The sequence below is a fragment of the Podarcis pityusensis genome (genome assembly GCF_964106645.2).
Source record: "Podarcis pityusensis genome assembly, chromosome: 7".
Lineage (NCBI taxonomy): Eukaryota > Metazoa > Chordata > Lepidosauria > Squamata > Lacertidae > Podarcis > Podarcis pityusensis.
In genome coordinates this window covers 22,138,664-22,158,236 of record NC_138031.1, presented here as the reverse complement: position 1 = coordinate 22,158,236, position 19,573 = coordinate 22,138,664, and the positions used below count along the sequence as shown (strand labels likewise).

The window sequence follows — 19,573 nt, the reverse complement described above, 5'->3', positions numbered from 1 at the left end:
TTAACCGGGGGGGGGGGGGGTTAACTACACTGTGCAGAAATCTTTGAGGGGAAAACTGTGCTCCCAAAGTGCTTTGAAAGTACAATGCGTACACCAGCTCACAGTGGGAACAGTGGGCTTTTCCTGATCTAAGATGTACCTGGACTTATGTTCCACCTGTACATTTGTAAACAAAATCTACCATTAGAAAATGCCATAAGCCTCAAGCGTCCTCCTTCCAAAAGAAACTAAACCCAGGAGAGCGATGTACCCTTAGAACTTCTGCTTGTGCAGTGAAGTGGGTGACCACAACGGCAATCTCTTCACTGTGTATGGCCGCAACAAGATACAGCCTCGTTTTCTCAGGTTTTCTTTAATGATGGGCCAGTTTAGGGAAAAGATCATGGTCCCTTAAAGAGCCTAAATCCTTCCTAATTTGCTTACTGCTTTGCAACTCTTGCAAATTGATTTGTATTTATATAAATTTGCATATGTGTTCGTGTGTATAAATGTGTGTATGTGCATGTATACATATCATGCCATATAATGGCACAAGGAATCATGACATATATTTCATAGTGTACTGTACTGTTATGTAAGGGGTTTAATTAATAGAGATGCTAACATGATTTAAGGCAGCAGCAGGTCAGGGGTAGACCAGTGGCGGAGCTTCAAGCTCCATCGGGGGCGGAGAGCAGGCGGTGGCATGGCTGGCCACCCACAGGGGCATGACGCCCAGCACGAGGGAGGGCAGCCATGATGGCACCCCACCGGGATCGTGCTGTCAGGGGCAATGCACTCCGCCCGCACCCCTGTTCCTCCGCCAGTGGGGTAGACACCCAGCTCTTGAGACTCTTGCTAGGCCACATCATTCCATATCCTTCTAAAGTATGTGAAATGTGAACTTGAACTGTGATAATGCTTCTTGCTTGCCTGGATGGAGATGGAGGGGGGGTTGAGTGTGTGTGTGTGTGTGTGTGTGTGTGTGTGTGTGTGTGTAGGTAGGTAGAAAGCTCTAACAATTCTCTTGTTTTTGTTGTAATCCCAGAGTTTGTGGGTAGACAATTTTGTCCATGTTTCGTTTTGGTTAGTGCACCTTGTTCATTCCTATTTGCTTTTAATTTGTTTGCATAAAGGTAAAGGGACCCCTGACCGTTAAGTCCAGTCGTGGACGACTCTGGGATTGCAGCGCTCATCTCGCTTTACTGGCAGAGGAAGTCGGCGTTTGTCTGCAGACAGCTTCCGGGTCATGTGGCCAGAATGACTAAGCCGCTTCTGGCGAACCAGAGCAGCGCACGGAAACACCGTTTACCTTCCCGCCGGAGCGGTACCTATTTATCTACTTGCACTCCGTGCTTTCGAACTGCTAGGTTGGCAGGAGCAGGGACCAAGCAATGGGAGCTCACCCTGTTGCAGGGATTTGAACCGCTAACCTTCTGATCGGCAAGCCCTAGGCTCTGTGGTTCAGACCACAGCGCCACCCACATCCCATTTTTTTTGCATAAACCACAGCCAAAAAAAATCAGCAGAAGCCCTCACCCATGGCCTCTACAAGGGCTTAATTTGCCTCACAGTTCACCATGAAATCTATAGGCAGCACAGCTACACAAATATACTATTTATGTAAGCACACATTAGTGGACAGTGGATTTGCTCCTTTGTGTAACTTATGTCAAACTTTCGCTGACCCTGGAATATCTTTGCCAGCTGGCAGATGTTTTACTAACTTTGCTAACAGTGGGGTTCCTTGTTGTTTATTTTAATGTCAAACCTTATTTGATTTTAGATGAACTGTTGACTTTAAAGGTTAGTGGCTCTACCTTATCCAAATGTCACAGAGTGATTTCTCAATGCCCAATATATTAGGCCTACTCAAGCCTACATGCATCTGTGTGAGAAGGGGTGTCTCAGCTCCCCATGACCAATGGTAAGGAATACTGAAGGGACCTGTACACAGAAGCACCTGCATGCAGGTGGGAAGACCTACATTGCAATATACAAAACCTGCCATCTCCCATTCCCCTCCTCTCCCGCAAATTTAGATGCTTTCCCATGGATATTGCTCACCTCTTGGATGAGATGCTTGGATGGGAAGCAGGATCAGGAAAGCCCAGAGCTGCTCCATTCTTTCTATAGCTTCAGTGACTTGAAAGAGATGCAAAAAGCAATCTAATCCAAGCCCCTGCTTCAAAATAAAATCATATAGGGACTCATCCATACTTTTGCTTGTCCCACTGCTCCCCACACACTCCGAGGAAACCCAGTCTTTAACTGTGGAATCAGAGCAAATGTCAACTTAGTTTTTCCCAGATTGATGTCTGCTATAATTTAGTGCTAAGGAACGGGTTTTCCGAAGGGAAAGCAGTGGGGAAAAGGCAAAACTGCTCAGGCAGTGGAAAACCACTCAGACCTGCGCTTTCCAGGGACAGGACAAGCAAAGTGGGGGAAAGCCCTAGATCTCTGCTGTTGGCCTATGCAATCCAGGCCAGTGTATGCCAGGTGCATAAGGCAGGTGCACTGCTTAAGGTTAAGACTCACTGATGGAATTCCATGGCGTCCTTTCTCCTTGCTAAACTTCTGCTGCAGTTACATTCCTGCTGGGACCTGCAGGGATAGTTCAAGACATGGGGCTGCTTGCTTTGCTCCCATAGAAAACTCCCTTGCTCCAAGTGACAGCTTGCTCTGCTTGGGCCATTGGGCCAGCTCCTTTGCATACACAGACTCACTATCAGAAGGCATGGCGGCCACTCATTGCACACTTTTAAAACAAGAGTTGACCTGTCAATAGCTATTAGCTGTAGTGGCTAAACAAAACCTCCGTGGGAAGAAGCAGTAAATAATTGAATACTGTTTGAAGGGGAATAAGAATACCTATTGCCTTCAGGCTGTTTCTAGGCTTTTCTGGAGAAATTTGATTGGTCACTGCAAAAAAACAAAAACGAAACCTGAACTAGGTGAACCTTTAGTCTGATCCAGCAGGTCTTTTGGTTCTGTGATTATATCACACAGTTTAAGATGTCTATGTCTGTTTGGAGCCATGCTCTTGAATACAAGCTCCCCTTACACTACTTTCCTTTAAAAAATGTGCGAATTATTTTCCATATTTACAGCAATGACATGAATAAAGGAATGCTTTAATAGAAAGGCTTACATTATGCAGCAATGAATCTTCCAGCATGTGTGTTTGTGTGTTAAAGAGGAAGAGAGATCCAAAGTAAATTTATTGATCTACGTTTCTTTGGAAAACTTTGGGTCAATTCACCATCCCAGTCAATCTGTTTAAAAGAGCAAAGTCAGCAATCCTACCCTATATGTCAAGGCTGGCATACCAACCAATTACAGTATAAAATATTTTTTGGAGTGCTTTGGTGACCCTTGAACTCCCTCAAAAAGTTATTCAAAGCATTCTGACACCGTTTCTTGCAACAGAATAAAAATTAATAACCACTCTCTCCTGTGCAGAAAATCAATTGGAAGGTAAGTCCGTACCAAAATACAAGACAAAGCACAGATAACAGCAAATTCAAAAACCCACTTGGCTTCATCCGGGGTGGGGGACGGGAAAGCAAAGGAGGAGAGGAAAACTGAAGAGAGAGAGCGCCACACAACAGGGGTCGCCGATGTGGTGCCCACTGCCACAGCGGCACCTCACTGCCAAGCGAAGAAAGATTTAAGAACTTGTTCCTTGTCTATTTTTTGAGGGCAGGCCCTAGGTTTGAGGAGGCCCCAGGCAAACACACTTTGCTTGGGGTGCCTCCTCTTTTGGTAGGCTCTGGCAGCCTCACCTAGCAACAATGGCTGTGGAAGGCATAGCTGTCAACCTTCCCTTTTTTGTGGGAAATTCCCTTATTCCTGTGCTGCTTCCCGCTGCTATCCCGGATTGTTAGATATCCCGTAGACTGTCCCCAGGACAGGTGAGGCTGCTGATCCCTTATTTTCAAGCCTGCTGATTCCTTATTTTCAAATCTGAAAGTTAACAGCTATGGTAGAAGGGTCATTGATCAAACATCTGCTTTGCATGCAGAAGGTTCCAGGTTCAATCCCCGGCATCTCCAGGTAGAATTGACAAAAGATTCCTAGCCTGAAACCCTGGAGGGCTGCTGCCAATCAGTGAGCAAGATGTTCCAGTAGGTTTGCATAAGGGAGCTGCCTATGTTCCTAGTGGGGCTGATAGCAGCTGCACTGAATGGATGAGATCGGTCATTTTAATTTCTAAGCACAGCCATGCTGTATCAAGGGCACTGATGAACAAAAGTGGATTGTGAGAGCCCTTGTGGTGGCAAATAGCAAGGCTGGAAGGACAAACAGCCACCTTCTGCTACTCAGTGCCTTTTCTATGTTTCAGTGCATGCCTGATAGCCACTGCTCTTGTTTAAACAACTATATGGACTGCCTAATATTATTATGTATGTTTAAATTAGGATAGAATCATAAGTGCTGATTCTCATCCAACCCCCTGCAACAGCAGGAATATGCAGCTGTACCATATGGGGATTGAACCTGCAACCTTGGCATCATCAGCACCATGCTCTAACCAACTGAGCTATTGCCAGCATCAACTGTGAGGCTTTTATTTTCTCTAATTGAAATTTCCTTTTTCTTTTTGGGCACTGGTGGGAATGAAAATGGAAGCGGTGCTGCTGCTGAGATCTGCTACTCAAGACTGCAGCCTCCTGCACATCCAAGCAAGGCAAAGCTACAGGCAACTGAATTAGAATGTAATAAGAGCCTGCTGGGTCAGGCCAGTGGCTCATCTGTTCTCACAGTGGCCAAGAAGAAGCAGGATCCAAGCACAAGCGCACTCTCCCCTCCTGTGGTTTCCAGCATAGCTTTATCCTCCCTGAATTTGTCTGAACCTCTTTTAAAGGTTCTCCTGTGGCAGTGAGTTCCATAGGTTAACTATGCTCTGTGTGAAGAAATACTTTCTTTTATCTGTCCAGAATCCTCCAGCATTCCGTTTCATTGGATGCCCACAAATTCTAGCGTTATGAAACAAAGAAAAATGCATCCGGGTCAAATGTCATATGGACTTTGGTCCTCAGCAATTAAATTACACAATCTCTGGTTCAATATATAGCCACAGGACAGACACGGACTGGCCCCCAGGCACAGACTGGCCCCCAAACTGCAGGCCTCTTAAATGGCTTTTGAAAGCAGCTGCTTTGGTGATACAGAGAGTGTGTCATTCAAAACAAAACAAAAAAAAGTGGGGAGAGAACTACAGTTTTTTAAAAGTGCTTTCCAACATGCTTCTCTGGATTAGGCTAGACAGCTTGCTTTCTTATTTGATGACAGCATCTTGATGCCCTTAACAGCTGCCTGAGAAACAGAAGCTGAACAGGTGCAGCTCTTTGCATTACTGTTATCACTACTCCTGGAAAGGCTGCAGCTGTTCAATTTCTGTCCATCACTCAGGAATTAGAAGCGTGGAGTCCCTGTTGGGGACACGCACACGCAACACTACTATGGATCGAGGCTTTTCAGTTCTAGATCACCTCTTTAAATATAGCTCAAGGTTCACGTTGAGCCAAAACAGACTGTGCAAGGATGCCAGAGAAAGTTTCTAAGCACCTGTAGTGCAGTATGCAGACAATTTCAGCTTTGAAGCATGGAAAGCTTGGAGGAAATGAGCAAAGAACAGTTTTTCTCTCTGTCTTGTAACACTAGAACTCAGAGTCATCCAGTGAAGCTGAGTGTTGGAAGGTTTAGGACAATAAAAGGAAGAAGTTCTTCACGCAGCACGTAGTTAAACTGTGGGACTCGCAGTGACTGTCACCAACTTGGAAGGCTTTAAAACAAACTTGGGGACAATAAGGCTATCAACAGCTACTAGCCATGATGCTAGGCTTGGCATCTGCATTGGGAGGCAGTTACGCTTCTGAATACTGGTTGCCGAAAACCACAGGAGATGAAAGCGCTCTTGTGTTGGGGTCCTCCTTGAGGGTTTCCCACAAGTATCTGGTCTGCCACAAGTATTGGGGAAGAGGAAACTGAACTAGGTGGCCATTGGCCTGATCTAGCAGAGCTGTTCTCATGTTCTGATATATAGTAGTACCTCGGGTTACATACGCTTCAGGTTACATACACTTCAGGTTACAGACTCCGCTAACCCAGAAATATTACCTCGGGTTAAGAACTTTGCTTCAGGATGAGACCACAAATCGTGCTCCGGCGGTGCGGCGGCAGCGGGAGGCCCCATTAGCTAAAGTAGTGCTTCAGGTTAAGAACAGTTTCATGTTAAGAACGGACCTCCGGAACAAATTAAGTACTTAACCCGAGGTACCACTGTACACACATTGGTTAGGGGAGGGATTGTCAGAAAAGTACAAATAGTGATAAAAGTATCTGATTAACTCAGGTGGGGGAGAAATCTAACAAGATTTTTAGTATGGTAATACTTGTTTAGGACCAATTGAATCTTTGGATGAAAGACCTCGGAAGTCGAACAGAATCCGTTCCGGAAGTCCGTTCGACTTCCAAAATGTGGCTTCTGATTGGCTGCAGGAAACTCTGTCGGACATTTGGCTTCCAAAAGAACGTTCGAAAACGGAAACACTGACTTCCGGTTTTCAATTGTTTGGGAGCTGAAACATACGAGTTCCGGGGCGTTCTGGGGTGTATATAAATTTAATAAATAATAATAATAACTGACTTGCAAGGGCAAGCTAACTCTCAAGTTCACCAGCACATCTTCAGGCTGGACATGTCAAGCAAATCATGGGGTGTGAGAAAAAGCTATTGTTGGATAGCCGTTGTTTGAAGAATTAGAGGTGTTAAAATAGTGAGGTATTATTTGTTAATGTGTAACAGATCTCGGGCAGTCAGTAAAGTTGTGTGAAGAACTGGCAATATGTGTTCCATTTGACTGATCCGTACCCATTAAATTCCAGGAAAGAAGATCTATGCAAACATTTATCAGGTCCTGTAAACCTGTGGGAAGCGATCTTTCAAAGTGTTGATATCAGGACAAATCCCAGTTATTTGTACTGGAGATAAGGAACAGAAGGCTTTGAGGAAAAGAAACATTGGGTCGCTAAAAGGCAGATTTTAAACAGAAAGGAGGAGGAGCCCATTCCGGAGGGAGCTATCTGGATGTTAGGACTTTTTTTAATGAATTTGCAATATCCTCAATTCTGTGCCACCCAAGGCACTTCCAGATTATCTTGTTTGTTGAGCATTCATCCTGATCCGCTTCCAGAGGCTAAATAACTGTCCCATCAAAGCAAGCTTTTCCCCAAACTTTCCTGGGAAGTGGGTTTGTTGTGCAGGGCACACCAAGCAACTATAATTGAACAACATGAATTTGCTGGGACGTGACTGAATCCGACCTGGAATACCGATAGTCTGGAAGAGCCCCCAGAGAGGAGGAAAGTGAACAAGCAGAGGCTGCCTCACAGGTGTCTCTCATTTGCTTGCTTGGGCCACACAGCTGGGCCTTACTCTTCCTTTTGCACCACCCCAAGAAAGATGGTGAGCAAACAGATAGAGAGCCCTGTGGAACACCCATCCACCAGATGTCAAGGAAATAAAACAGCAATAAAATTATAAACACACACTACGCCGAAAAGGTGAAGTTGACTGGGAAAATCAGAAACCAGGAAGAGAAGAATTTTTAGAAGGAATGGGAAAATTTATAATGTGTTTAAGAGAACACTGTAAACAACTAAAAACTTTGGCAGAATTTGAGTAATGCTTGTAATGTATGAAAAACTATTGCAAAAACGGATTGTTTTCTTAAAAAAATAGAGAAATGGGAAGCAGTTGGGAAAAAAGATGGATAATGGTAACCATGGAAGGGCGTAGAGAAGTCAAAGGATTCAGGGAATCCTAAATGATAATGTAGATGATTTGTTTGAACACACACACACACACACACACAGAGAGGGACTTTTAAACTGATTTTTCATAAACATTGTTAAGTGTATTTTGATGAGGCCCTAAGCTACTGAAAGTAATGGGGCCCTTTATACATCCAGCTGTCCTCTGTCAACAACAAATTGTTGCTGTTTTTTTGTGTGGAATATATGCTATATGGTAATTTATGGATCCAATAGGTATCTAAAGCCATTTGCACGTAACAAACAGGAGCCTACGGAACACAAAACACTGTTGCTGTATGTAGGTTTTATTTTATTTGTTTTTTATCTTATATTTTGGAAGTGTACATCCAGGGGTTTTTTCCTTTAAATTTTTGGGGGCCCCCACGAGAGTGGTGCCCTAAGCTATACCTTGTTTAGCTTATACGTAAATCCGGCACTGTTATAACAACGAAGACAATAATTACCTTTGTCCCTTGATAGAAGTCGTCCTTAGACTGCGTGCCCATGAAGGGGAACTGCAGGTGCGTGTGAGGATCAATCCCGCCGGGCAGAACCAGTTTGTTGGAGGCATCTATCACCTGGACGCCTGCTAGGGATGGCGGCTGGAGATGCGACCCCACCGCTTTGATTTTCCCATCCTCAACGTACACATCCGCAACTTGTGAACAGTCCGCGTTCACAACTCGCCCGCCTCGGATCCAAATCTTCTGCATGGTCTTCTCCCGCTTCTGTGCGTAAAGTTTCTGGGAAAGGCGCTCTGCGTTTGCAAAGTAGCGGCAGCAGTTGCAGCAGCACTTTTAAAGTTTTCTCCCTCTGCCGGCAGACATTCCATGCAGTCACGTGTAACTTTCCCTGCCGGGGGATGAGAGGTTTTAACCCTTTGTTCCCTGTTCCTTTTTTTTTTACTGTGTTTGTGAGAATGAGAATTACTATCGCCCTTCGTCTCCCTGCACCCAATTACTTCCCCACTAGCCTTTATCTTGCAACAAGAGTGCTGCTGTTCCACGAGGAAGTTTGTGGGTGCTGCTCAGCATTGCAGCTGTGTTTAGAATGAGGGTTTCAGGTCAGTAGTTTTGGAAGCAGTTTGTGTGAAATTAAATAAGACTGTATTTCAAAATGGCTTGTACAGCTTTCTCCCAAGCAGCCACTTCCTTACTCTTTATTCTGTGCCATTCTGAAAACTCGAATTGGGAGTATTTTGCCCAATTCCACGGGGACTATAGACACATCCGCCTCCGTCCCTGTCTTCTTTTTAAATCTCTGCTATCTGAGGGGGCTAAAGGAACAATGTAAAATAAATAAATAAATTGATTTTACAAATTGCGGGGTTGTACGTTGTCCAATTAGCTTCTTACGCCTTACTTTAAAAGGGGATAGAGCCTGGTTAAAGCGGCGTTTCAGGATAGTGAAAGGAAGCAAAACGGAAATCTTACAATTACCCGGGAGTAAATGTAAATGCAAGCCGGAGGGGCTTACTTTTGCGTAAATAGCCTAAGGATTATGCAGCGCTGGAAATGCGAGTTCAACTGCACCTAACGGGAATAGCATCTCCAGTCCTAAGTAGAGTTACTGCATTCAGAACATTCGTTGCCATCTTCCTAAGAAAGCAGGGCAAACTAAATATAAAAATGTCAATGCAGATTTAAAGGTACCAGGTAAATTTATTGAAGGATCTGGGCGCCAGTAGTAGTTTCCAAAAATAATTATCTCACATTCCACCTTATGGAGTAGGTCACCTTTTTTAAAAAAAATGTTTTTAGAATTGAGCTGTATAAAATTCAGTGGCAGTATGCTCCCCTACCTTGTGCATCTCTACTCTGAAGCAAATCTCGAATTAAATCAGCCCTACTTCCCAGTAAAGTGCACTTATATGTAGGATTTCAGGCTTGTGCTGTGTTCCTAATCACATTTTACTTGGAAGCAGAGATGCCAGTACAGTGGTACCTTGGTTTGCAACCGTTTTGGATTACAACCACAAACCCTGAAGTGTGTGTCCCTTTTTTTGGATTACAACCTTTTATTATTATTATTATTACAACCCACTTTTTTTGGAGGCCCCATTGGCGAAAGTGCGTCTTGGGTTACAAGCTGTTTGGGTTTACAACCGGACCTCCGGAACAGATTATGGTTGTAAACCAAGGTATCACTTTATGGCAGAACTTTAGTGTAGAGAAGTCCAGGGCCCCACTCAGAAAAATGAGCCAGAAGGCCTCTGTATACAGCAGAACTATCTCACTACATTTTGAAGTAAATATACATTACCATCTAAAGACAGAACTGCCATTTTAGACCAGCACCTGAAATTCCCTAACTGCACCACTGCCAAGGAGTTTCACCACCAGTGGAACTAAGTACTTAGTAAACATGTTTAGAATTCCACTATTAATGTGTGTACCTAAATGAATGCTTAGCACCTCAAATTTCTAGCTTTCCTTTTCACATAGAAACTGCCCATAAAGATAAAGGGCTTCTTAGCAAGAGTGTGACTGGTCACACACAGAGCTTCAAGGCACAGTAGGTATTTAGCATGTCTCTGTACCCCAGTTGTTACAGCTGCAGAGAGTAGCCCATATGTGGTGGAATTGTAGGCAAGGTGCTTAAATGTAGAGATTAAGACCCTATGGAGGCCCAGAGCTTCTGTACCCTTGCTGGGTTTACAGAATGGCAGCAATCTCTCCCTCACCCACTTTTAGGGGAATGACAGAAACCAAGTCTCTGCACTATCACACTTTCACATTAAGTATTGTTTTCATGAAGGAATAGAAGGGGTGATCATGCAAATTTAGAACCAACCCCTTCGTACATTTGAACCAGATTATCAATTTCAAAAACTCTGTTTACAAGCTATAATTACAGGTTTGTCCTATTATGCTATGAAGCGCCATACAACAGATTGCAACAAGCTTGGGAAATCTGATGTGACCTTTATCTGCTGAGCACTATGACATTTTTTCTGTTTACTTTACAGCAAAATAATTTCTGTTTTTCCCTACTTGGGAATTACTAGTTTGGCCACTGCCGCTTCTGCTGCTAGCAAATTGTTTTTTCCCTTCTGTGACTGCAAATTTTTCATTCTCAGCAAATATTGTTCTGGGTGCTACTGTACAGCCTATATTGTGTGCAAAGGCATACAACTTGTGTACAAAGTGAATGATTTGGACACCATGTCCATTCTTGGTATGGTATAATGATAACTGCAGCAGCCCTCTTTTTATACCATGTTTTCTATTTGTGTATTTTTATTTTTATTTTTAAAAACTACAAAAATAGAAAACTAATATACCTTCAGGTTTCTCTTTACAAAGTACCTCAATACATAGTAAGATTTTTTAATTTGATACATCTTAAAACATTGCCAGTTTTTTTCTGACAGCATAACACAACAAGAAATCCACAAGACTTTAAACATGCTTTAAAAATGACATTCAGCAATGTATGGAAAATTTAATAAATAGCATACAGTCACACACAAATACATTTTTCATACTAAATCATTAAGCCTACTTAGACTGGCAAAGAATAAATATAACAGCAATTGACAATCTTTACCTTCTCAAAAGATGGATTTCTTGATATCATTTAGTAGCAACAACAACCACTTTCTGGTCACAAAACTGGAAACTATGAATGTTTTCTCCCCACTGGTGTGTTTTGCAGCCAAAATGTGATGTAACAAAAATAAAAACCTTGAAATATACTGAATATTTCTTTTTCTTTTCTTTTTTTAAAAAAGCGCAAACTGATGCCAGGTAAACCAGCTTTTTAAATACAATGAATAAATAGGAAATTAGTAAAGCAAATTCAGTTGCAGCAACAAACAACAGAAGAAAGCAAGAACCCAAAAACAGAGCAATGGAAATATTTTTTTTTTAGATATTTATATATATTTCATTGCAGTATTAGAGACTAGTACTTAAAGTGATAGTGCTTGTGCACTAAGCTCTTTAGAGACCTTAACATAGTTTTAGTGCAAATCCCTTTAGACCAGACAAATTTAAACCCTATTAGGGAGAAGATCCATTAGCAGTTGGAACATATTTTCTAGAGTTATAGGTACCTATCTCAGCTTTAAAAAACACATTATATACAAGAATTAAATGCATATTTTAACTGCTTCGGATATCTATCTTCAAAGATAGATGAAAAATTACTCTGAATTTTTACACCTTATTTGGTTGTACCATACTAGACCAACTTATTAAAGTCAATGTTATAAAAGCTACAAAAGATTTTTTTGCCATCAGTTTTATCTAAGTTAACTGCTGTTTGAATTTCTAAAAGAAAAAAATATATAGTGTATTGGAGAAAGTCTCTCTTCCTTCTGAAAAAGTTCAGCATGATGACAATCAGTAATTAGACAAATATATTATAAACCACAAGAGAGAAAAAGAATACTTTTTGCAATAATCAGCATATAGTATATTCAGTTAAAATTATATTGGCAAAAGTACGTTGGTTTTGATTTCAAAAAGGAATAAATATTTTGTACAAACTGGCCTGACAACCTGCAGTGAGTGGCAGGCAGACATAAGTGGTTGAGCAGCTAAGTTTCTGTTCTAAATTACACCATCATGTTAAAACTATCTGACACAAGAGGGCTTCCCATATTACCTCATTCTGCATTAATCTTTAAAGTTTGGGTAAGGGACTGGCTACAGATGCAAACCTCTGCAACACTTTAAATGCAAATGTTCAGACAAGCCTGAACATTTTGAGAGGCTCCACAAAGCTCATCTGTTGCTAGTGTGTTTCACAAATTACAAAGGTATTCTGTCTGCAGTCACTTCCTTGCACTTGCTTTAAGAATACTAATAATAGAAAAAGGAGTTTCTTTGAAAAGCCCTCAGAAGATGACCATTAAATAACCAAATAGCAACAGGTGTACATTACGTATACTGACCTGGGAAAACATTTGTTTTAGTTGCCCATATGACAAATATTCATTCAGTCATGCACAAGAACATTTTAAGTCCCATGATTTGCCCTGGATTCTTTTTTGAAATGAAAAAACAACAACTGCTTTTTTCCTTAATTATGAAGTACAAAACAATCACCAATATTGCTCCAACTTACATACATTTCCACCCACTCAAACTAGACTTAACAAAGTAGCAAAGCCTCATCATCACTAGTTTCATTTTTCAGTGCTGATTCTAAGCAAGTGTCAGGTATCTGGGCAGTATGTACAATTCCACAGCGCTCACAAGGGCCATCTCGATTACAGGACCGCATCCCATTATGTGCTGCACTGTAAGGCTGCCTAAGCCCTTGTCCTTGTTCTGAGGTGAGGTCAAGAAGAGGTCTTGAGCAGTCATTCGCATCAAAGTCTGAGGCCGCATCAGAAGCGGGAATGAGCATTTCAACATCATCATCTTCGTCTCTTCCTCCACCTACCCCATTATCAAGCTGTCTCAAAGGACTTTGGTTCTGACTGACGGGACTCGACCTCCCTAAAGTGAAGCGTACCCAACGTAACCCTTGAGTCATACGACTAAGTGCACTGGAGAACTGGTGGCGCCCTGGACTGGAACTCGGGGGTTCCACGCTCGCTGCTTCTCTTCCACCGTCCGAACTGCTGCTGATATTCTGAGCTGAGGAAGCTCCACAGACGACAGCTGCTTCGACGGCTGTTGCAGGAGGGACCTTCTGAGGCAAAGTAGCAGCAACGCCACCAACGGCACCTGCTGTGTCTCTTCGTTCAGCTTCTGTGTCTGTATCATCAGACTCTACTGAAAAGAGGTTTCGGTGAGAGCCGTTTCTTTCACCTTCTCTGCTAGCATTCGGGTTGGCAATGTCATCTCCGTCTGATGAAACCAGTGCCAGGGATCCAGAATGGCGAGATCTTGCAAAATTAAAGATTCGGTTCCAAATATTGCTTGACCGGCCCGCAATTGGAAGCCTGATAGAGGTAAATCCAAGCTGAGACCTCACTGCTAGCCTCAAATTTTCTAAAACAGAAGCCTGTGAAAACAAAGGCACGGATAAGGCAGATGCTATGAAGAAACAACACTTTGAAAAAAAATGCAATAAGGAGCTCTCTAGATAAGCTTCATTCAATTTGGCAACATGCAAGTCTACATTCTAAGTCCTCTGACTGTTCTTCAGTTAAATACGTATGTGAGAATCATTTTTTAACAGTTGAGGACTGGGTTCGATGACAGTGCTTATGTTCTTTTTTGTTTACATTTAAATCTCTCAGAATAAAAATATGAATATATACACATGACATGTATCTAATACATTTTGTAAATTAAGCACCCATTTATAGCATTATCAAGTGAGCAAAATAAAAAATATTCCTTCTAGTAGCACCTTAAAGACCAACTAAGTTAGTTCTTGGTATGAGCTTTCGTGTGCATGCACACTTCTTCAGATACACTGAAACAGAAGTTGCCAGATCCTTCTATATAGTGAGAAGGTGGGGAGGGGTATTACTCAGAAGGGTGGTGGGAATGGGTGATTGGCAGATAGCTGGGATGAGCCTGTTGACGACTCTTAACGACTGCAATAGGTCTTACAGGAAAAGGCAAGGGGTGAGAAGGTGAGAAATGGCTTAGTCATGTATAATGAGATAAGAATCCAATGTCTTTGTTCAAACCAGGTCTCTCCATGGTTTTAAGTTTGGTAATGAGTTGCAATTCAGCAGCTTCTCTTTCCAGTCTATTTCTGAAATTCCTTTGTAGCAAAACAGCTACTTTGAGATCTTGTATAGAATGTCCTGGGAGATTGAAGTGTTCTCCTACTGGTTTCTCTGTTTTGTGATTCTTGATGTCTGATTTATGTCCGTTTATTCTTTGGCGTAAGGTTTGGCTTTAAGGTGCTACTAGAAGGAATATTTTTTATTTTGACTATGGCAGACCAACACGGCTACCTATCTGCAAGTGAGCAAAATTACTTATACTGATCCACATTTAGGTACTCCACTAGCCTGGTTTTCCATTGATTTTGGATTCTTGCTGCTTACCAACTCCTTAAATGCTTTTGGATAAAAAAGGCAGGGCAAAATTTCCTAATGTGGAGTTTGATGATATACCCATTTTTAATTTTTTTTTTTTTTTTAAAAACCTGACTTCCAACCAAGTATGTTTTTATTCTGGTGACAATAAAAATACTTTGTACTTCAGAAAGCTATATCCAGTGACAATACAAAAACAATCTTATATGATCACACAGATTTATGACCAAGGAAGAGAAACAGCTTGCCTGTGTTTTGTGGAAAAATTAAGGGCTATCACTGAATTTCAAGCTACGGTATGAATGTGGGAATCTTAGACAAGGTTGTTAAGCGCCACCATGTGGTGTTAAAACATAGTGTGTCAACAGATGCTGTGCTGTTCACAGTAACTTTTTTTCACAAGCACTTATCACACTGAGACTGGGATTCAAAGATCTGCAAAGAGTTTTTGTCAACTTATTGGAAGTGAGCAGAAACTGCTGCAGTAAGGCATTTGGCTAGCTAACTGATTCAGTACTTTGTGATTTTATACTTCTCATTCATAGTAATCTATTTTTAGTTAATATGAAAGTTCTTACCTGATTTGGTGAGCAAACAGGGAAGTCTTCAACTGGTGGAATTAAGCCCTGAGCAATCAACTGTCCATAGGAAGGAGGTGCTTCCCTTCTTAACAACTCAGCCTCAACTCTAGACAACTGTGTCTCAAAAGATCTATTTAAGAACATAAACAGGTTACAATTTAGTTTTCATAGATAATAAGAGTGCCACCACTGTATCAGTGATTTCTGTCTCTGTTGTTTCATTGGAGTCAAATTTTAGACTGCAGTCTCATGGGGGAAGGTATCTATCCCCTTATCCTCTAAATTGCCATGCACACTGATGGTGCTACAGTAATAATTTACTAAATAACAACAACCCTAACAGTTTGATAACAACCCTCATACAATTTTACAAAAGGAAGAACTGTGCTTGCACAAAGTTGTTACCTATATATATAATATGTGAATCCAATTTGAATTACTAGTATTAATCACTTAAGTCTAATCAAACTCCTATTTGAAGGCACTGGAAGATCCCCTGAATATTTGAAGCATTCACAGCCATGCTGCTTTGTAGCTACGTACTAAGACAACTTTTTTGAATGATAAAGAAAATGTCTAGCATTCCTTTGTAAAAGTAGCCACCCACAGACAATTGTTTAGACAGTATTTTCTGGTAAATCAGGAACAATAAAATAGCAGCTTTTCTTTTGTAATCGCAAAATCTTACCTTCGTTCAAACATTCTCAAAGAATACAGCTTACAAGTGCATCCCAGTGCAATGACAAGGAGCAGCCCACAAATAAGACTTCCAATGACAGCAGCAGTTATTACTCTGGTGGGTACAATAACTGGGCAATTCTCTTCATCACTACCATCGCCACAATCATCTTGGGAATCGCAAACCCAGCTTTCAAACACACACCGATTATTTTTGCAGTGGAAATTTCCTGGCTGGCAAAAGAAGCAATTCTTTTCATCCGAGCCATTGGGGCAGTGGTTCTGGTAGTTGCAGCGATCGGAGCGTGGATAGCAGGCACCATTACGAGAGCAAGGAAATTCTTCCTTTTGGCACATAGTGCAGTTTGTTTCATCTCTTCCGTTTGGACAATGCCAATAGCCATCACAGCGCTGCTGCTCTGTGTAACAGCCCCAGTTTCCACCACATGGAATTTCCCATGGCAGACAGAAGCCATCAACCTGATAGGTAGCATTAAATCCTCTTGCTGCATTCACTTTGTCAGCGCAAAAATGCACTCTGATTTGACCGGAAGAAGAAACAACTGTAAGAGGGGCATGAGAGTCAAAAGCAGTTAAAACACGCAATAGCTTGCGTGGATTCTCCTCTAAACCGTCATATATTTTGACATAGTCCCCATATCCGGTACCATCAAGCTTAAAGTCAGTGAAACGCAAAATAACTTTGCGGTGGTCCCCAGTGTCTATCAGCCATGTGCAGTTGCTCCCTGGAGGATAAAAGTCTGGATAATTGGGAGAATTGAAAGTACCATAAAAATATTTCAGCAACTGTCCACATGTTGGCACGCCACAGTCTATTTCATCTCCCAAGTCAAGACAGTCAAGGTTTCCATCACATTTTGAGGATTCTGGAATGCAAGTGTAAACATTGAAACGAGACAGACACTGGAACTGGTTGTATGCACATGGCTGGAAGGAAGCAGCAGTTGGAGGACTAGCTTTGGCACAGATTTCTTCATCAGAGTTGTCTCCACATTCATCCATGTCATTGCATTTCCAAGATTCTGGAATACATTTCCCATTAGCACAATGGAATTGGTTACAGTCGCAGCTTGGTTCGCTGGATTTCCCTAAAAATGAACATTAAAGAAATTATTATATGCCCACTTCTACACTTACTTGTTTATCTTACAATAATAATAATATCCTACTTATCTGACTGGGTTGCCCCAGCCAATCTGGGTAGCTTCCAACATAAAAAAACACAACAAAGCATTAAACATTTAAAACTTCCTGATACAGGGCTGCCTTCAGATGTCTTGGAAAGTTTTGCAGCTGTTTATGTTTGACATCTGATGGGAGGGTGTTCCATGTGGTGGGTGTCACTACCGAGAAGGCCCTCTGCCCGGTTCCCTGTAACTTTACTTCTCGCAGTGAAGGAACTGCCAGAAAGCCTTCAGAAAGTGGACCTCTCTGTCTGGGCTGAACGATGGGGACAAAGACACTCCTTCAGGTATACAGAGACAAGGCTGTTTGGGACAACACTAAGACTTTGAATTGTGCTCTGAAATGTACTGGGACCCAATACAGATGCCCCCCCCAGATGTTACTGGACTGTTAACTCCCATCAGCCCCAGCCAGGACTGGCCAGTTCTCTGGGATGGTGTGAGCTGCAGCACATCAACTTTGGGAGGGCACTATGTTGGCTAGCCCTGCACTAATCAATAAAAATCAGTCAGCTGGAAATAGTATTTTAACAGTTTATCTGGAATATGAACTATACTGGTGTAAAAAAAACACACAGTTTGAGCAGCTCCATACGGTTTTATTTATATAGGACCACAATACTCCAAGGATGGCCTCTCCCTATGTGAACCGACCCAGACTCTGTGATCATCATCCAAGTCCCTTCTTTGTGTGCCTCCTTCATGAGAGGTCCAGAGGGTGGTCCAGAACAGGCCTTTTTGGCGATGGCTCCCCATTTATGGAATACTCTCCCCAGTGAGGTTTGTCTGGCAGCTTCATTATGCTGTACATCTTTAGGCACTAGGTGAAAATGTTGCTCTATAACCAGACCTTTGGCTGATTAACATTTTGTACTCCATAACATGTTTGCATGTTCTATCATGTATGAAGAGTGCATGAAAATGTATAACATGTTCCATCAAGAGTGAGGGATCTACTGCATAAAATTTGGCGTGTCTCTCTAGATAGTTGTTTGGAGGACTCGGTTCATTTTCTGAGCTTTAGAACAGTTATCAATATTTTCAATATACCTACTACAAATGCCTTAAGTAGTGTTTCAAATGTCTCTACAATAGGTCTGAAATGGCAACGTCTGGATGTTAGCAACTGCAGTCCTACTTTCTACATTTTCTAAAATAAAAAGAATATTAATAACCATCATCTCTTACTTAAGCTTCCATTAATCGATGCACGGTGGTTTCTTTAAAACAACAACAACAACAACAACAACAACAACAACAAGACTGAAAAGACTGGCCCCCAAATCTAGAAAATGTTTAATTACAACATTTAAAGTTTACCTGCAAAATAAGTCAGTCTGAATCCTTTTCGTGATATACTATCATCTGAATGAAATCTGACCCAAACATGGTCCTGTGAAGATATATATGGAGATGGAATAGAAGACCCACACACCCTATAATTTTCCATGTTTTTGTATGCCCCTATCGTCAGGGAATCTGAACTGCATCGCCGTGATCCTTGAACATCAAAATCCTGAAAACTACACAAGGTAAATAATGAGTTATATTTCTTTTTTGTTGCTGTTAAATATTAGTATAATCCCTTAACAAACAACTATTTAATATACATATCCTTAAATTTCTGACAGACATTAAGTTCAATAAGACCTAATTTTTACCTCCCCAATTGGAAAAAATACATTTCAAAACCTTAAGAGTTTTTAATCCAGAACAGATAAATATTATCAATTATTTCTAGGTATGAACTACTGATATGATACATCTATTACATCTATTAGGAAGATTCTTTTCTCTCTTTCTCAGCCTCTTGCTTTCCACTAAAATCAGAGCCAATGAACAGACGTTTTAACCTTTTCTCATATATACATCCTTTTTTGGTGCCCTTTTCCTAAATGGCAAGCTGAAACACTATTGTCAAATACCAGATTTCATATCATAAATTCTATAGCAAGTTGCATGCTTCCACAGGCACAAGAGGTTACAAGTGAAAGAACATATTACAATTTAGCTTCTATTAGCATTTGTTTTATTTCTTCCAGTGCTATTTTTCTAAAAAATGAGGAGCCAGAACTCACGATGCATGCCTCCCTTTTTCTCTTGTAATGGCAATGGTGCCTACCTAAGAGGTGCTGGAACTGGGTTCCACTGAGTTCCGGCTGAAACAAAGCCCTGTTAACTTCCAAGTATTTATACTCTGCTCTTCAACCCTGAAAGGAACTTCCAAGTTGCTGCTAGCAAAGCCAACAATGCAAAAGCTTCTGTGCTACTTTAACTGAGAGGTTACTGCAGCACTTACCGTATTTTTCGCACCATTGGATGCACCGGACCATAGGACGCACCGGATCATAGGAG

At 41.6% G+C, this 19,573-nt stretch overlaps 2 protein-coding genes across 2 annotated transcripts in view; both read right to left on the bottom strand.

The window, feature by feature from the left end:
• DPYS (dihydropyrimidinase) overlaps positions 1 to 8,630 on the bottom strand; it is a 47,813-nt gene extending 39,183 nt beyond the window's left edge. The window contains exon 1 of the mRNA XM_081013770.1: positions 8,264 to 8,630. Coding sequence (XP_080869896.1) covers positions 8,264 to 8,512 — 249 coding nt within the window. The 5' untranslated portion in view covers positions 8,513 to 8,630. The remainder of the gene's footprint in view (positions 1 to 8,263) is intronic.
• Positions 8,631 to 11,114: 2,484 nt separating this feature from the next.
• LRP12 (LDL receptor related protein 12) overlaps positions 11,115 to 19,573 on the bottom strand; it is a 35,054-nt gene continuing 26,595 nt past the window's right edge. The window contains exons 4-7 of the mRNA XM_081013764.1: positions 18,539 to 18,741; positions 16,024 to 17,122; positions 15,333 to 15,465; positions 11,115 to 13,760 (exon numbers count right to left, since the gene is read on the bottom strand). Of these exons, the coding sequence (XP_080869890.1) occupies positions 12,900 to 13,760; positions 15,333 to 15,465; positions 16,024 to 17,122; positions 18,539 to 18,741 (2,296 nt within the window). The 3' untranslated portion in view covers positions 11,115 to 12,899. The remainder of the gene's footprint in view (positions 13,761 to 15,332; positions 15,466 to 16,023; positions 17,123 to 18,538; positions 18,742 to 19,573) is intronic.